Source organism: Aethalodelphis obliquidens, unplaced genomic scaffold, assembly GCF_003676395.1.
Source record: "Aethalodelphis obliquidens isolate GAN/ISIS:26980383/991018 unplaced genomic scaffold, ASM367639v1 scaffold17, whole genome shotgun sequence".
Classification (NCBI taxonomy): domain Eukaryota; kingdom Metazoa; phylum Chordata; class Mammalia; order Artiodactyla; family Delphinidae; genus Aethalodelphis; species Aethalodelphis obliquidens.
Window position 1 is genome coordinate 16,679,428 of NW_020837961.1, and position 18,055 is coordinate 16,697,482.

General features: G+C 41.4%; 2 protein-coding genes across 2 annotated transcripts; one reads left to right on the forward strand and one right to left on the reverse strand.

Moving 5' to 3' along the window:
• Positions 1 to 22: 22 nt before the first annotated feature.
• On the forward strand, positions 23 to 3,668 carry LOC113625990 (uncharacterized). The gene is made up of 2 exons (XM_027116968.1): positions 23 to 1,859; positions 3,453 to 3,668. The coding sequence occupies exons 1-2, from the start codon at positions 1,420 to 1,422 to the stop codon at positions 3,643 to 3,645; spliced, it is 633 nt and encodes a 210-aa protein (XP_026972769.1). The 5' UTR covers positions 23 to 1,419; the 3' UTR covers positions 3,646 to 3,668.
• Positions 3,523 to 16,743, reverse strand: ADH5 (alcohol dehydrogenase 5 (class III), chi polypeptide; the record flags this gene model as incomplete). The annotated part of the gene is made up of 9 exons (XM_027116964.1): positions 3,523 to 3,818; positions 3,958 to 4,096; positions 6,626 to 6,761; positions 7,478 to 7,738; positions 7,889 to 8,108; positions 10,672 to 10,759; positions 11,639 to 11,780; positions 13,423 to 13,524; positions 16,450 to 16,743. Coding segments are annotated over 9 exons (1,407 nt in total), but the record flags the coding sequence as incomplete, so codon positions are not given.
• Positions 16,744 to 18,055: the final 1,312 nt, after the last annotated feature.

Here is an 18,055-nt window from a genome sequence, read left to right on the forward strand (position 1 = left end):
TGAAATTCCAAGTCAGCCTGTATATGGACTATCTTTCTACAGTGAACATCACTAGGTGGGTTAAATAGAAAGCAGAATAGCCCAACATGCTGAAAATGGAAAAGCAGGAAAGATTTGAAAAATGCCAAGTATACCAGCATTTTCAATGAAAAACAAAAAGCTGTTAAAAGATACATCCTAATATTGTAAAATTTTGGATCCTTAAAATTTTTTTTTACCAACTTTCATGAAATATACAGCAGAGGTTAGCAACTTGTGTTAAAATTATATACCTTTTATCCAAGAAAGCAGTTTAAACATAACTTCAAAAAATTCCCGACAATACTTCTAAGGTGGTAGAGTCCTCATTTTGGACAACCAGGATAGATTTGCTGACATGCACATAGTGAATGTTTTTTAGCCCTATGTTGTGTATGTTCTTCCAAAAAATATTTGGTTCCGCAATATACATAACAACCTAGATGCCATCCAAGAGGATGTATCAAAAGTATCTTAACAAGAGATACTTTATACCTATAGTTCCATGTTCCAAGAATCTTTATATTAAAGATCTTGTCAAATTGATTCTTAATACTGGTTCTTTGAAAGAGACAATTGTACTTTCAGCCAGGAAATGCTCATACTTGTTAAACTGAATTAGCTGGCTCAAGACTATGTACATGACTGTGACAGAAAAGTAAACTCCCTAATTGGCCAGCTACAAGAATTAGAGTTACATTATTTTACTATCTTAAAATTATTTTCTCATTATTGGAGAACATAATGTTTGCCATTCTCATTCAAGTATAACTGATGTATGAGAAGAAAAATAAAGGCGAAAAAAACCCCAAAAAAATTATTAGTTCTCCTCCATTATTACCCTATATACCCATTCTGTTACTGCAGTCGCTTAAGGCAATAATATACTTCGTTCCTGGAAGGCTGAGCTAAAACAAATCAGATTAAAGCACACTTCCTACAGCTAGGGTAGAAGCTATTTTTATTCTGTTCTTCCAGTTCACCCAGAACAATAGGTTGGAGCCATCTGGGCCCCGACTGGGTCTCCAGCCCTCTAGGTAAAATGAGAGAAGCTAGGTCATACTGCCTAGTCCTTCAAATGCGCCAGAGATCCAAAAAAGAAGTCCTGACCATGACTGCCACTTTTCTAGTTTTTAGTCAACTAAATATTGCTCTCTCAGAAACACAAACTTTGGGAGTAATTAAGCTACATCAGTCAAAAGAATTAAAACAAGAAAAAGCACATGGTTTCAATCAAACCAAAAGATATGTATGTGCATGGCATATCTGATGTCCTGATACAAAAACAGTCTAAACTATGCTATGATGTAGAAAGAAGAAAAAGGCACATAATAGGCGGGGCGCCGTTCACACGAGAGTCGGTTGGTTCCTGTATCCCTGTCCCCGCCTTCCCTCGCCGTCATGTCGATATTCCTGGTGAACACCAACGTGCCCCGCGCCTCTGTGCCGGACGGGCTCCTCTCCGATCTCACCCAGCAGCTGGCGCAGGCAGGCCACGGGCAAGCCGGCGCTGTACATCGCGGTGCACGTGGTCCCGGACCAGCTCCTGGCTTTCGGGGGCTCCAGCGAGCCGTGCGCGCTCTGCAGCCTGCACAGCATCGCCAAGATCGGCGGCGCGCAGAACCGTTCCGACAGCAAGCTGCTGTGACGCCTGCGCGTCAGCCCGGGCAGGATCTACATCAACTACTACGATATGAACGCGGCCAACGTGGGCTGGAACGGCTCCACCTTCGTCTGCACGTCGCGCTCCGGAGTCCCCTGCCCCAGGCCCGCAGCCCGCACGCGGTTTTCTGCCCGCCCCGCCCCCAGCGACCCCACCTCCCGGGACGGAGAAATAAACGGTATGGAGACCGGGGGGCGGGGGGAAGCACAGAATAGTGTTAATAGTATTCCTTCGTGTTAAAGTATATGTATAAATGCTATTATATTCATAGAAACTTTTGGGAAGATACATAAACTAAATAGTGGTCACCTATTTTTTTGGGGGGAGAGGGAAGTGTAGCTTTTCTTATGCAATTTTCTCTACTATTTGAATGTTCTAACTCTTGGATGTATTGCCTTCATGTATTTATTTTTGTGTTAATGGATCACCTGGATGGTAAGACTATGCATCATTTTCGTTTGCTGCTTTATTCTGCTCAGGGTAAAGAAACCTAAATGTTACTTAAAAGCACCAGGAAAAGACTGATAGATTTGACTATACTAAAATAAAAATTAAGAAATATAAAATATATTAATATAAAACTTACAAAGGATTGGCATCTAGAATAAAGAACCCCTAAAAATTACTCAGAAAAAGAGAAGTAATCCAACAGAAAAATGGGCAAAGGATGTGAACAGATGCCTCACAAAAAAGGAAATACAAATGGCCAAAAGAATGAAAGACTTGGGACCTCCCTGGCGGTCCAGTGGTTAAGACTCTGCACTCCCAATGCAGGGGGCTCAGGTTCCACCCCTGGTCAGGGAACTAAGATCCCACCATGCTGTGTGCCACGGCCAAAAAAAAAAAAAAAAAAAAAAGACTTTAGTCATTAAGGGAAAGGCAAATAAAAGTCATTTCACACCCATCTGATTTGCAAAAATGTCCAACCACATTTAGGAGCAATTTGACAATTTCTAGTAAGGTTTAAAATGTGTTTATCCTATGGTACACATCCTTCATAACTAATGCACTGAGCACACTGTACAAGGATGTTCCACCAGTGTTGTTAGCAGTACAGAAACAATGTGGTCAACAACTATATGCTATCAACTGGAGACAGATAAATTACGGTAGTTCATATAATTGACTACTGCACAGTACTGAAATTAATGAATGGGAGCATCACCTACAAGAGGGATTAAGCACAAAATAATGAGTGAAAAATGAAAGCTGCAGAATGAGACAGTATCATGTTTAAAACATGTATGACAATACTGAAGACTAAAGGGTTTACGGATATGTGTAGTCAAAGTATGGCAATATGCATGGGAGTGATAAACACCCAATTCTGGATGTCGACTATACCGCAGAAGAGGAAAGGCAAAGTGGCCTGGAAGAGTAAGATGTTAAGATTTGACAAAATAAGGACTGGAAATTTGGGTATTCAGTATATAAATATTTTCCATATGCTTGAAATAGTTCAGAGTGACCAACAACACATATATACCTACTTAAGCTCAGAAGGTAGTTTCAATGATGAATTTGTGGGCCAGATGTCATACTAGGAATTAGGAGTCTAAGTCTGAACAATGCATGGTACTTGCCCACAAGAAGATAATCTCACAGAAGCAGATCTGGGTTCTGATTAACTGTGCTACTGCTGATTGGAGAAATTTGTTCTTTAGTAAATGGGCCTGAGACCCTTAAAAGTTAAGCGAAAGTTACCAAGGACAGTAGAAGACAAGGTTCACATACTCACCACCGCCCTTCTTCCTCCATCTTTCCTTTAAAGAATGAAGATAATGGGGAGAGCAACCATGACAAAGAATTTGACATACAACAGAGCTGACAACTTCCACACATATGCAGAAATGCCTTTTATTATGTTAAAAATATTCCTTAATGAGCCAGCAATTATTTATGTGAAGAGTCCAGAAAACAGACTTATGACAGTATTAGCCTTGTCCTTGATTAGACATTTATGAATTTATACAGAAAACATTATTCCCCAGAGTCAGTTAATGAAGGTCTAAGAAGATGTGAACTTGAAAGAGCTCCTTCCTGCTTGTCTGGCTGCTCCAATCAGACCACAAGACTTAGTTATAAGGATGGAAGAATTTTTCTCTTTTGAATTTAAAGCTTTAAAACAGTTCGGATGCTGTAAGAGAAGAAAGAAATAAACAGGTTCTGAATGATTTCTTTGAAGACCACTAAAACTGTTTTTTTTTACCCTTCTCCCTGCATAAGCCCCAAATCATTACCACATTCTACATTAAACAGCTAAAGAGAAAGCTCACCTCTTTCCTGCATGCATCAGTTCAAAGGCTTCGTTAATTTGGTTAAAAGGCAAATTGTGAGTCACAAATTCTTCAATCTTTATTTTTTTGGACATATATTCGGACACCAACTTTGGGATGCTTTCTACACTCTTCCATCCTAAAAGAAATCATATATCTACTCATTAAGTTTTCCAACAAATCTCTACAGTATGCTTATTACTTAGTGGGTGACAAAGACATTTAAGAGAATGAATTTTTTCACGAACTAAAGAGGAATGAAAGACTTCAAAATCAGCATAGAGAGGAAGAAGAAATGCACATCTTTAATTAAGAAAAAAGTAAATGCCTTTTGAGCACTTACTTTTTCTGTATTAAGGTTTACTAAAATCTCATTAAATCTTAATGGAGATTTTTATACCATACAGGATAGAACTCTAGAATCAGAATAAGCTTATTTAAGTCCACAACAGCAAAGATTTCTGTAATCGTGAAATTCAAGGAAGAAAAAAACTGATGTGATACATGACTATTTCTGTGGTTTTAATTTCAACAATAAGGATACCATCTCAGAAGAGAAAACTGAAATTGAAAAGCAAAGTAGGTGATCTTTAGTTACAGGTTACCATTTTAAACAAAATCAGATCCTTCAATTTCTCACTTGTGTTGAAAGAAGCAGTAAATCAACAAAGATGCCTTCCCACCTTTTAAACCAGGGAGTCTTTGGACCACATTTCAAACCTCTTTTGAGCCTTTCCCAAATCTCCCTTCTTGTGTCCTCTACCAGTTACCCTTTCCTTCCAAACTGCAGTGCTTTTTTTTCTCCTTTAAATCTCCTGGTAACTGAGACAACCACAGCCACTGCCATTCCCTGAACTGAAACTTCTGTTTACATTTGTGAGTCATATTTTAGCAACACCCATGGGGCCCCAAGGCTCCAGCTTATTTCCCAATAAGCATGTGCTTGGATGAGGCTTCAGTGAGAGGTGACTACCAAACCCCCTGGCTCAGTCTCCCGGACTAAGAACACCCTTTCAAATACAGCTATGGACCCTGAGATGATGCCCCTGAGCTGCACGTATGGCTCTGAAAGTCTGTCCGTTTAAAATACTCAAGTGCGGCATACATGTAGCGGTTTGGAAAAGAGGGTTTAGTCAGTTTGACATTTGCCTTGACAAATTCTGTAGTATAAGGAAGGAAAACTCTGACCAAACCCCTCATTTTTCATACCTTCCTAATCTTTTCTTTTGGCCTTGAAACAAAAGCTGGCATGAGGTAGGGGACACTTTGCTTAAACACAGATCATTAAAAACTCATGCTATTAGAGAATGGACTTGAGGACATGGGGAGGGGGAAGGGTAAGCTGGGACAAAGTAAGAGAGTGTCATGGACTTATATACACTACCAAATGTAAAAAAGATAGCTTGTGGAAGCAGCCGCATAGCACAGGAGATCAGCTCTGTGCTTTGTGACCACCTAGAGGGGTGGGATAGGGAGGGTGGGAGGGAGATGAAAGAGGGAGGAGATATGGGGATATATGTATATGCATAGCTGATTACTTTGTTATACAGCAGAAACTAACACACCATTGTAAAGCAATTATACTCCAATAAAGATGTTAAAAAAAAAAGAAATGCAAATTCTTGAGGAAAAAAACCCTCATGCTATGTAATTCTTTCTCCTTAGGAGGATGGTAAGGATATAAATATATTTTTTAAAAATCTATGAAAAACTTTAGATTTCATTTATTCACAACAGTTGGGATATACAAACATGTTTTTTTTTTTTGAAATAAACAGCTGTTTTTTTAATAGTTTTTTTTTAGATGTTGGGGGTAGGAGTTAATTAATTAATTAATTAATTTTTGCTGTGTTGGGTCTTCGTTTCTGTGCGAGGGCTTTCTCTAGTTGTGGCAAGCGGGGGCCACTCTTCATCGCGGTGCGCGGGCCTCTCACTATCGTGGCCTCTCTTGTTGCGGAGCACAGGCTCCAGACGCGCAGGCTCAGTTGTGGCTCACGGGCCCAGTTGCTCCGCGGCATATGGGATCCTCCCAGACCAGGGCTCGAACCCGTGTCCCCTGCATTAGCAGGCAGATTCTCAACCACTGTGCCACTATGGAAGCCCCTACAAACATGTTTTGATGTCTTTTCTCTTCTCTAGCTGAGCAACCTTGAAAAAGGTGGAAACTTTCTCAGCATTCTGCTGGTAGTTAGGCAACCCCAAACAACCACATACTTTTAGGATCATACAAGGGAAAAATGATCAGTCTGGCAGCTTTTCAATTTTGTTGTAAGGTTTTGTCAAATTTAATATTTTCAGTTTAAGACTTAGTATTGTTTACTGCTGAAATCAGTGCTATTCAGATGGAAGTATGATCACATCCAGGGATCACTGTACTCTCTGGACAAATGAGTAAAAAATGCCAATAACCTATGTAAGTCTACAACACGGCACAGGGTGGCTGATACTGTCGTTTGCTTATCCTGTAACCAGCTTCTCACTCCTGACCTACCCTCAACTATTTCATTAACAGAATATTAATATTTTTTTCAATGTGTAAGAAGTAGCCTTGTGCTTCAGGAGAAGCTGAGCACCTCCCCAGTCCCAGGGGTAAATGCTGACTAGGATTAAAATTCTGCCAATGGAAGTAACAAAAGAGAAAATGTACTCATCTCATCCACCAAATTACCTCCAAAGGCAGTGCCTTTCCACGTGCGGCCTGTTACCAGCTGGAATGGACGAGTGGCAACTTCTTCACCTGAGGCAGCTACTCCAACCACCACGCTGACGCCCCAGCCTTTGTGGCAGGCCTCCAGCGCTGCTCTCTGCAGGCAAATCACAGAGGTCAGTGCACTGTGCTGAGAATATCTGCTTCCCCAGAAACTTCCGGGGGAGAGGGTGGTGGTACAGAGCTTATTAGAAAAACGGCAACAAAATGTCCAAAGTGAGTATTTAGTAAGTTTAATTTTATTGAACAATTTTAACAGGTATTTAAAAAAATTTACGAACTTGGCCCAACACTGACACAAATTGAAAATAAAAAGCTTTCATTTGTTATTTTAAAAAGTAAATCTTAGCTCAAAATTCTAAAGGCTTAATAAAGGCAGCAGGCAGAGAAGTAATAACTATACTTCTGCTGAGTGTCTACTTTGTGTCAGGTACCTACAGTTACTATCTGCATTTTACACATAAGGAAACAGGTTTAGAGAAGTTAAGTAGTTGCTCAAGGTCACTGAGTTAGTAAGTGGACATATATCTAATTCCAAAGCCCATGTTCTCTACAGCTGCATCGTTTTGCCTTTTCATTTAATGAAACATACTCTGAGATTTATGTGTACACTGAAAAGCAAAGAAACATTTCCCTTCATCTTTCCCTTGTATCATTTCCAATTTCTAGTTCAAGTAGTCATTTTCCCTTCTTATCAGGGAATTCAAGACTTTTCCTTTACAAAACAAAACAATTTTTGACCTTAATTAAAGAAATTACATTAAAAAAAGCAGCCCCCCCACCACCACTTGGAATGAAGCCAAGCATACTCACCATGACTTTAACGTTGCCAATACACTCAAAGGAATAGTCCACTCCCCCATCAGTCATCTCAACGAGCACTTCCTGGATAGGTTTACTGAAGTCCTGGGGGTTAATACACTCAGAGGCCCCAAACTCCTTAGCCCTTGTGAATTTATCTTTATTGATGTCCACACCAATGATCCGGGATGCACCAGCCACCTTACAGCCCATGATAACTGCCAATCCAACTCCTCCCAGGCCAAAGACGGCACAAGTAGAGCCAGGCTCCACCTAATAGTAAAGACAGTCTATAAGGTACTCATTTCACAAGAGTCAAGGAAATCATTAGGTTTCTTACTGTTTGGGCCTATTTCACTATTCCAGCAAGGCTTTGTTGTATGAAATTAGAAGGTGGACGCTAAAACCCAGGCCAACACTTACCTTGGCAGTGTTCACAACAGCACCATAACCAGTTGAAATGCCACAACCCAGAAGGCAGACTTTATCCAAAGGGGCTAAAGGATCAATTTTAGCAACAGAGATATCAGCCACAACTGTGTATTCAGAAAATGTGCTGGTTCCCATGTAATGTAAAATTGTCTTTCCTTTACAAGTAAATCTGCTAGTGCCATCTGGCATTAATCCTTTCCCTTGAGTGACTCTAAAGAAAATAAAAAAGGAAGAAGGTAGGGTAGAATCAAGTTTCCTAAAATGCACAGGAAAAAGAAATCAATTTTAAAAATAATGACCAGTAAACAGAAGAGTGTGCTAAGACCAAAAGTCTAATTTCTAATATATTCATTAATTTAGCACCTTTCAGCAATGCCTTATTAGGAAAACTTATAAAAGAATTATAATCTTACCTATCTTTTCCAGCATTCAATATGCTTCTGGATTATACTGTCAGAGTATTGAAATAATTTTAACAGGTACAATTTATGGATCAGATGAAATGATTTTAAAATTCCATCGTAAAACTCTGTGACCAAATATAACTTCATAAAGCCAAAACCAGCATCTACACAGCAAAGATTACAAGCAACTATCCACATCAGCTGATGAAAGTAGATGTCCACACTGGCTGATTTAGACCTTTCAGGAGACCTATTTCAAGAGTGTAGCTCTCACCACTGATACGATACATGGTAACAAAAATTATTTTTGATATTCTAAATAGGTGATGTAACATCTTGCTTAGGAACATGGGCCCTAAAGGCAGACACACTTGTGCTCAAATCCCACGTGCTCCTGAGCAAGTGAATTAACTTTTGTGCCTTAGTTTCCTCACCAGAAAATCAGAGAAATCTATCTTTCTTAGACATTGCTATAAAGATCAAATGAGGTTATGTAAAGCACTAGCACTGTGCCTGGCACAGAGTGCTTAATATATATGTTATTTTAACAAAAATAAACACTACAATTTGATGTACATTCTTGGACAAATCCTTTGGAATACATGTGAATAAATGAATATATATAGATGAAGAAAAATGGATTGCCTCTGGATTCAAGAATAAGTACATTTCCTTTAGGAGAAAAACAAAAATATGATCAGAAACAAACAACAAATAGGTGACAAAGCTCTACGATAAATAACTTGTATCTTTATGAGAGCAAGTTAAGTTTGTTTAGCTCTGAATGTGAGAAATTGCTCCTGTCCCAGAAGAGTTTCTTGAACAAAAGGTGATATGGGATGTATTTTAAGCTTTGAAAGGACTTGTCCTTCTAAAAGGTTACAGACAGCCACAAAAAAACCTATTACCATTATTATATCTGACGTGTCAAAATTTTTTCAGACCGTGTTTGGAATTCCCTTTCAAAATGCCTAGTTTTTTTCTTTTTTTGGTTCTAGCTTTTTTTTTTTTTTTTTTTTTTTTGCGGTACACGGGCCTCTCACTGTTGTGGCCTCTCCCATTGCGGAGCACAGGCTCCGGACGTGCACGCTCAGCAGCCATGGCTCACGGGCCCAGCCGCTCCATGGCATGTGGGATCCTCCCAGACTGGGGCACGAACCCGTGTCCCCTGCATCGGCAGGCGGACTCTCAACCACTGCGCCACCAGGGAAGCCCGGTTCTAGCTTTTTAACTGGATTTACGTGATAAAATAAATGGAACCTTATTTCCAAAAATAGAAACTAATTTTGTCAATGGCATTAGAAAAAAATGCAAAAATAAACAGATCTCCCAAACACTGCTGGTGGGAGTATATCCCATGACTCAGCAATTTCAATCCTAGGGAAATACCCAAGAGAAAGTTGTGTATATGTCCACCAAGAGACATATATGAATGCTTATAGTGGCACTAATCACAACAGGTCCAAACTGGCAGCAACGTAAATGTCCGTGAACAGGAGAATGGATTAACAGTGATTATTTGGAATGGAATGTAAAAGAAAATCACTGATGCACAGAGCAACCTGGATACATCTCGAAGGAAGCCAGACAAAACAGCACATATTGCATAATTCTGTTTATATGAAGTCCTACAGTGAAAGATATCAAAATAGTGGTTAGCTTTGAGGGAGGCAGATGTTGACTTGTATGGGACATGAAGAACTTTGTGGGCTGCTGGAAGGGTTCTCTATCTTGATCTGGGTGATGGTTATAACTATTAGGTGTGTATATGTATAAAAATTCATGGAGCTGTACACTTAAGATTTGTATACTTTAATTACTTCATTATATGTATGTTCTACTTCAATAAAAAAGACAAAAAAGGGGCGAACAGACACAAGATCTTAAATGCCTTGAAGTTCTTTAAGTGTGTTACCTTGCTACAATCAAATAACCACCTTTTCTGTGTCAAAAGGTTATGTTATCTCTTGTAGTCTTCCCAAAACCTTATGAGCTAAGTTTTATTACTTCAATTTCATGGACAATAAAATGGCTCATAAAAATGACTTCATTTAATTTCATAAGCATGTCCCTCCTTACTACATATTTTGGCAAATTTAGCCTAGTGTTATGGAAAGAGAATGGGTTCAGAAATTTGTGAGGTACCTCTTAACAGCTGATGATGCTGGGCACACCACTTAATTTCTGGGTCTAAATTTTCTCATCTATGAATATAGTGATAGCAATGATAATGATAGGTTGCCCTAAAGATGGAATGAAATAATTCATGTAAAATGCCCTGTATAAATTGCCACGTAATTACTTATTATCATGATATTATCATGATTAGTGTTACCTCTTGTTTTAAGAATAAAATAAAAAGATACTAACCTTATCTTCTGGCAAAGGTTCGTTTTAGGATTTAGACAAAATTTGCACTCTCCACACTGTGGGATGTAAAGTGGGATGACAGTATCACCTGGAAAACAAATGCAAGGACATTATCCTGAATAGGCAGCATCTGATTCTAAATGAATACATCAGCCCCTGCAAATTCCCATTTTTTTTAATTTAAAAAAATTTATTTATTTATTTTTGGCTGCATTGGGTCTTCGTTGCTGTGTGCAGGCTTTCTCTAGTTGCGGTAAGCGGGGGCTACTCTTCGTTGCGGTGCATGGGCTTCTCATTGTGGTGGCGTTTCTTGTCGTGGAGCATGGGCTGTAGGCGCGCGGGTTTCAGTAGTTGTGGCTTGCGGGCTCTAGAGTGCAGGCTCAGTAGTTGTGGCACACGGGCTTAGCTGCTCTGGAGCATGTGGGATCTTCCTGGACCAGGGCTCGAACCCTTGTCCCTTGCACTGGCAGGCGGATTCTTAACCACTGCTCCACCAGGGAAGTCCCCCAAATTCCCATTCTTGTCAATCCATGCAGCTTTGCAAAGTTAACAACTTTAAGACCTAGAACTTTACCTACATGACATCATTCAGACACTGCCTATGCAAAAAATACAAGCTTCAAATTTCTGTCTAAGTGAAACTTTTAAAACAGTACGTGGAGAACAAGGAGGTCATGTGCTTCAAAACACTGACTCAATGCATCTTCAAAAATTCTTGCGTAATTGGGCAAAATTTGCTTTGGCGATGTACTTAAACCATTTCAGATAAACAGCAGTCTGCATAATCAGAGAGAAAGAAACTCTCAAATATTTGTGCTTTTCAGATGAGGCGTATAAAATCAATCTTGACAACTTACTGAGGCGATAACTTATTCACAAATAAACAATGTATAAGTAATGAGAAACATAATTTCCCTATAGAAATAAGCCAAAATTGTAAAATAAGTGATTCAAATACTCTCCTTACCTGCCTTCAGCTTAGTAACTCCTTCACCAACACTTTCCACAATTCCAGCACCTTCATGTCCCAAGATCACTGGAAAACTCCCTTCAGGATCAGCCCCACTCAGGGTATAGGCGTCAGTGTGGCAAACTGCAGTGGCAATAATCTAACAGGGTATTAAAGTGTCTACGTGTGTGCATGCGATTCAGTGAGGCATAGGTGGAGGCACTTTTACTTTAATAACATTTTATTGATTAGAAGATACAATTCTTTCATATTTTAACCTCTCTAAAATCAGCATATGCTTAAACTCTATGGCATCTTAATTAGAACTGGCAGCATTTTCTTAGTGGTACTTAAAAGTAACGGTGCATTTATAGGCAATGAAACATGGTACATCTATTCTCCTTTTCAGTGCATGTTAGCAGGAGAAGGTAAACAAGGTGATGTTTTGGGCACTGTGCCGTCTGCAGGTGTGGAGAGGAACATCCCCTGTGTGCAAAAGCAGGTGGAGCCCATCTCACTGCTGGCCTCCTCCTAACTGCTGGGGAATGCGATTTCTAATAAGGTATTGGCTATTTCTGAAATACGTCAGCCTGCTTGGTCTGGGCCAAAACTCAGAGGTTTTACTGGAACCAACTCCCCTTTTAGCAGCCACACACAATTTCTACTTCAATAAGCCCTTTATCCCGATTTCTCTAGCCTTCAAGCACCTCTCACTTCTCCAAACTACCAAAAGCACAGAAAGGAAAAGTCTTGGGGGTGTCTGTATTTATGCTTCTATGCTTCTCACAAATATATCCAATTACAATGTAACATTCTTGGCTGTTTGTTAGCCGTTTCCCAAGGAAGCCTGCTGAACTCAGTGTGCCCGATACGGCTCATTTTAGTACATCCAGGACCAACACTTTCTTTTTTAGTAGCAAAATCACAACCAGGCTGATTTCTGAACTTAAAGAAAAACATACACACCAGTCTAAGATTTCAGATCCCTGGGCCTGGGTTAAAAGGATCTGAAAGTTATTTGGCTCTGGCTTCTCAACCTGTTCAGTGTGACCCCTGGGAACCTGAGAATTGGAGGTGGGATGGGGTAAGTATACTCCAATTCACAGCAAAAAATGCTTATTTTTTCTAGAGGTTAGTTTTATTCAATGTTCACTACTTTAAAGCACTGATTTTATATGAAAACAAGTACAGAGGAGAATGCCAGAACATCCAGCTGCCTGCCTTGTGCAGTATGACTCTCTCCAGGGGTAACTTCAACTTCCCTGCCACAGCAGAGGTTGAGAAGCACTGCAATAGTGAATCCCCTGAACCCTGGCCTTGTCTGCAAGGGTCAGTACATTTTAAAGCTCTCTTAGCAAGCTTACTTCACTTGCTTGTTGGTCTAATCAATTAGGAACCTCTTCCTAAATCTTATTTGAAGTTTCTTCTAACAATCCAAAGACCATTTCTTTCTTCTTTTGTTTCTAATGTGTCACCATAGATTTTAACTTATGGGATCAGCAGAAAGGGGAGCATCCTACCAAGCCACCTTAAACCCAGACTACAGAAGATAAAATGCAGTAATCCAATGATCCATGGAGAAGGCTGCTCAGCACAACACCAAAGCTAAAAAGATGGGAGAAGACTGCTGCAAAGGTGAGAGGGATAAAATAAGAGGCTGTGATTCCAAGGTTGGATGACGTTCAATACCTTCTCCTTGACACTGTCCTTTGGGATTTCTCCTCTGCAGACCTCAGAGGACTCATCTATCCAGAGACCTAATTGTAAGCCTTTTTCTCCCAGTGCCTTGGATGTTTCATTACCTTAATTCGAACTTCATGAGCCTTTGGGGGTGCCACCTCTATCTCCTCTATGGAGAGAGGCTTTCTAGCCTCCCAGGCAACCGCAGCCTTACATTTGATAACCTGAAATGGGGAAAACAGAGCAAGATGTTTATCCTCCTGAACTAGTAACAAACTACTTATTAGTTAATTTAGATGCTGGAATGCTAATCTTAGAAAGTATATCACAAATTCACAAAGACACATATAACTCTAAGTGATATGGAGAACTGTCTGGCACGTGTTTATACTTCGTGTAAGTGATATTCATTAAAAAGCTTTAATCGAGATGACCACATGAAGAAGTTTAATTCAGGAATTCCCTGGCAGTCCCGTGGTTAGGACTCGGCGCTTTCACTGCTGGGGCCCACTTTCAATCCCTGTTCCGGGGAAACTAAGATCCCTGCAAACCGCATGCCCCCCCCATAAAAAAAATAAAGTTTCACTCATCAAATATTTAATGACCCTCTACAATGCATAAACAGGAGCTGGTTAACAATACAGGTTCCAAGAAAATCTGATTCTAGTCTGGTACAGGGTCCAAGGAATCTGAATGCTTAAGATGTGCCCTACGAAATTCTTTTGCTCAGGCTGGTTTAAGTAACACTGGTTTAGTGCAAAACTGCACCGTGGGAAGGAGCGTAAGGAAAAGTATCAGAATGGGGGAATTAAAAAAAACCCTACATCTATCCCTTTCAACTGTGCTATCCAACACAGTAGCCACTTGCCATGTGTGGCTTTTGAGTGCTTGAAAAATGGCCAGTCTGAACTGAGATAAGCTGTAAGTAGAAAATATACCCAGATTTTGAAGAGTTAGTATAAAAAAATTAAAATATTTCAATAATATTAAAAAAATATTGATTACATGTTGCGATAGTATTTTGACTACATTGGGTTAAGTTTTAATCCAACTTAATACCGTTTTAATGTGGCTAATAGAAAACTTAAAATTATATATGTGACTCATACTGTATTTCTATAGTATAGTGCTACTTCAGAGTCTAGTCAGTACACGCCTCCTTTACCAGAGAATGAAGTGTAATAAGGAAGGTTTTGACTTGTTCACATAATGCTTATGAAGCATGTTCACAGAATAAAGATTGCAATGGGTTTATAGGAGACAGACTTGAAAGCTAACGATTACAAAAAGTGTGATTTAAAGGGATAGGCACAAAGTGCTACAGAATGCAAAATGAGGAGAAAGAGTGTAACTTTGGTTGGTGGGTTTGGGAAAGCGTCACTTTTAACTGGGATGCGGAAAGATGAGGAAGAGTTAGTTACATAAAGATAAAATATCTACATATAGAGTGACTGTGGTGAATATGAAGCCCCTTATACAGTCCTTGATACAGTGTAGCTTTGCAGAAATAAGGTGGTAGTTATTAGTAGCAAGAGAACAAAGAGTAGAGAAAAAGAACTGAACTATGCAGAAGGATGAGTGGCTTGTTGTTAATTGGCGAGGCTGGAAATGATCACTTTTAAAATTAAAATGTAGATATTAAATCTGATCAATCAATCTGGTAAAAAAAATTCATACACTGCATTAGAATCTTTTTTCACCTCAATGTACCATAAATTTCAAAACAAAACTCCAAAGGTAAAATTCAGAATACTAACAATGAAGTCACATATTCTAGAGATCTGAAGCAACAAGAATAAATCATCCATAATCTAAGCTTTAAGTCCCTTCTCCACCCTTTTAAAGCATATGTGAAAGTTTAACCTTTTCCTGTCAATGACAATTCTAAACAAAACAAAGCCCCACACTAAATCCACACGCAATTTGCTCTACTTCAACATCTGAACTATCACAGGAATTATAATTTTTCACATTCTCTGCTGAAGGCACTTGGTAATAAGGAAAAAACCCTGCCAACTTGTTAAATCTGAAAGATCGTTTAGAATTTACCATTTCTATTCAAGTCCAAATCTTTTTAGAAAATCTGTTTGCAAAGCATTAAAACAATCAGCAACTTTAGACGGATTAATCATATTACTCATATATTTCTGCCTTTGTTTATTGTCTAATGTGTATTTCAAGAACTTGCAATAATAGTCTGTTGCACAAGGTTCGGAACCCCGGCTCACTATGTTTAGTATTATCACTAAGCACACAAACCACTAACCCTCAAGTTTTTGGTCTGTAAAATGGGCTACTACCTTGCATAGCTGTTATGTAAGGATTAAAGGAGGATATGTATAAAGCTCTGGTGCCCAAGTTCTCCAAAACGTTACCGAAAGGGCCCTTAAGAGCCTTCCAAAAATACATTCCTGGGGCTTCCCTGGTGGCGCAGTGGTTGAGGGTCCGCCTGCCGATGCGGGGGGGACGCGGGTTCGTGCCCCGGTCCGGGAGGATCCCGCGTGCCGTGGAGCGGCTGGGCCCGTGAGCCACGGCCGCTGGGCCTGCGCGTCCGGAGCCTGTGCTCCGCGGCGGGAGAGGCCACAGCAGTGAGAGGCCCGCGTACCGCAAAAAAAAAAAAAAAAAAAATACATTCCTTGATGGCACAGTAATAGCTCAATTATGAACTACTATCGTGAAAAACAGGCAACGTAGGAGTTAGGAGCACGGACTCTGGCGGCAGCTTTGCCACCGAAAAGTATGGCCCCGGGCAAGTTACTTATTTTTGTGTACGCAAGGCGTGGCGGCCCCTAAGCCACCCCCAGAACACCAGGCTAGAGACCGACTCCCCCCTCACCTCCACTCTCCGGTTCTCCCCACCTCCACCCCGCTTCGGCTGTCCCAGAAAGCAGCAGCAAAAACCCTCCCACGAACGGAGTCGAAACAAAGCTTCCTCCCTCCCTTCTTGCTGAACCGCTCGCCCGAAGCCCCGTTTCAGCTCCGGCAGCCGGAGGCCGTCTCAGGGCCAGGCCCCGCGCGTCTCCCCCTCACCTCCTAACTCCCCCCCCGGTCCCCCCGCCCCCCGACCCGGCCAGGGGCCCGGTTCTGCTCCATAGTTTCCCTCCCTCGCTTCCTTTTCTGGACTCAGCCAGCGTAGCAGCTGACAATACCTGGCTCGCCATCTTCTCGGATTCCGGTCGGCGCGAAGCGAGGACTCGGGAAAGTCCCCACCGCAATGAAAGATCGAGGATGTGGGTGGGGCGTGCGTCCGGCGCGGTCCCGCCTGCGCCGGGGAGAGCGTGGAGGCGGGGTTTGCGGGGGCCGGGCCGTGAGGGGCGGGGCCTGGGGTGCGGCCCGGCCAACGCGCCAGCGGAGGCCCAGGTGGTCTCGCGGGGAGCTGGAGGGGTGTTAAGGAGGCTGGTTGGTGGCGGCAGCTTCGTGAGCCACGTGACAGGCACCCTGCACTATATCTGTCAGGAAAGGGTTTCCCCGTGTGACTGTAGCCCAGGCAGCGTCGATAAAGCTTACAAAGGAGAGTGGTGGAAGGTGAGGAGCCAGGAATTAAATTCTCTGGAAGCATGTGAGAAGCCATGAGAGGACTGCACCGTCTTTGTGCTCCTTCTACACACTTTGTGGGCACGTCTTGAGAGCGCAAGGCGAGTAAGATGCAGCTGTTCGAGGGAGTCTCCGTCAGCTGAGCTGTTTGAAGAAGAATAAAGGGCACTCCCCAAACGGAAGCGCCTTCAGGACACTTCCCAGCGTCAACTTGAAAAAAAACGCGCAAGGGACGACCAGTGAGTTTATTCAGTGTCCTGGTGGGGACTGTGGCGTGGGAGACAGCCTCTCAGATACCTCAGAAGAGTTGTCTTGGGAGGCCAATAGATATGTGATTTGGAGGAGGGAGGTCCATGTAATCCAGCGTGTTATCTCCTAGAAGGTTATTGCTAGTCCCGAGGAACAGGTATCTTAAGTGAATGATTTTCGTGCATGGGAAGGTGTGAGAATCCAGGTTCATAAAAAAGTTTCTCTTGAAATATTTCTCACTATCTAAGGGCCTGTTTCTCCTGTTTTCCCAGAGCACGGAGTGCCACTTTCCTGATCTTCACCCTGAATTCCTTTCAGGATGCACTGTAGGTCAGCGACTGCAGTGGCCAGTGATTCAGTCCTTGCAGAATTGGATGGTGGGCAACATCCTTCATTTTACACCAGGCTCCTATGCCAGCTGCTGCTGAAGGGTGAGTAGGATTTCTGATGGTGGTCGATAGGACATGGGGAGAGAACTTTGCGAGGAGGAGAAGCGGGCAGGGAAAAATCTCTGAAACATGGATGCATTTGATGTGTTTTAAGAGTGGACCAGAGTGTAGAGAGAGGGAGGATGAAGTATTTGCCAGTTTACTCTTAAACTTGTTATGGATGCTGAATTTTATTAAAATGGCTCTACTGAACAGACCACTCTTCTTCCTTGCTGCGCAGTCTTTTTAATGGCTCCTTTCCCTCAGTATATACCTTAAGGGTTAGTGCTCCCAAAAAGTTTGTCCGAAGCCTTTCCTTTCACTCCACCCACTCATCTACACCATGGCTTTTAACTTCTATTTATATAAGGACCACTTCTAGATTATGAATCAGGATGGCTCCCAGTAAACTCCAGACTTGGGCACACAACTGCCTTCTAGACCTCTGCCTCCATTAGGATATCTCACAATTATCTCAGACTCAACTTGTCCCAGACTCATCCTGTCATCCTTTTTCCTTAAAGGTACTCTTTTTTCTGTCTTT

What these genes read in the sequence shown, in the direction of transcription:
- LOC113625990 (XM_027116968.1), top strand. Translation starts at nt 1,420, where the DNA reads ATGTCGATATTCCTGGTGAACACCAACGTGCCCCGCGCCTCTGTGCCG. An exon ending in CCGGGACGGAGAAATAAACG is followed by an intron (nt 1,860 to 3,452) that starts GTATGGAGACCG and finishes TTTCCTTTAAAG; the next exon opens with AATGAAGATAATGGGGAGAG.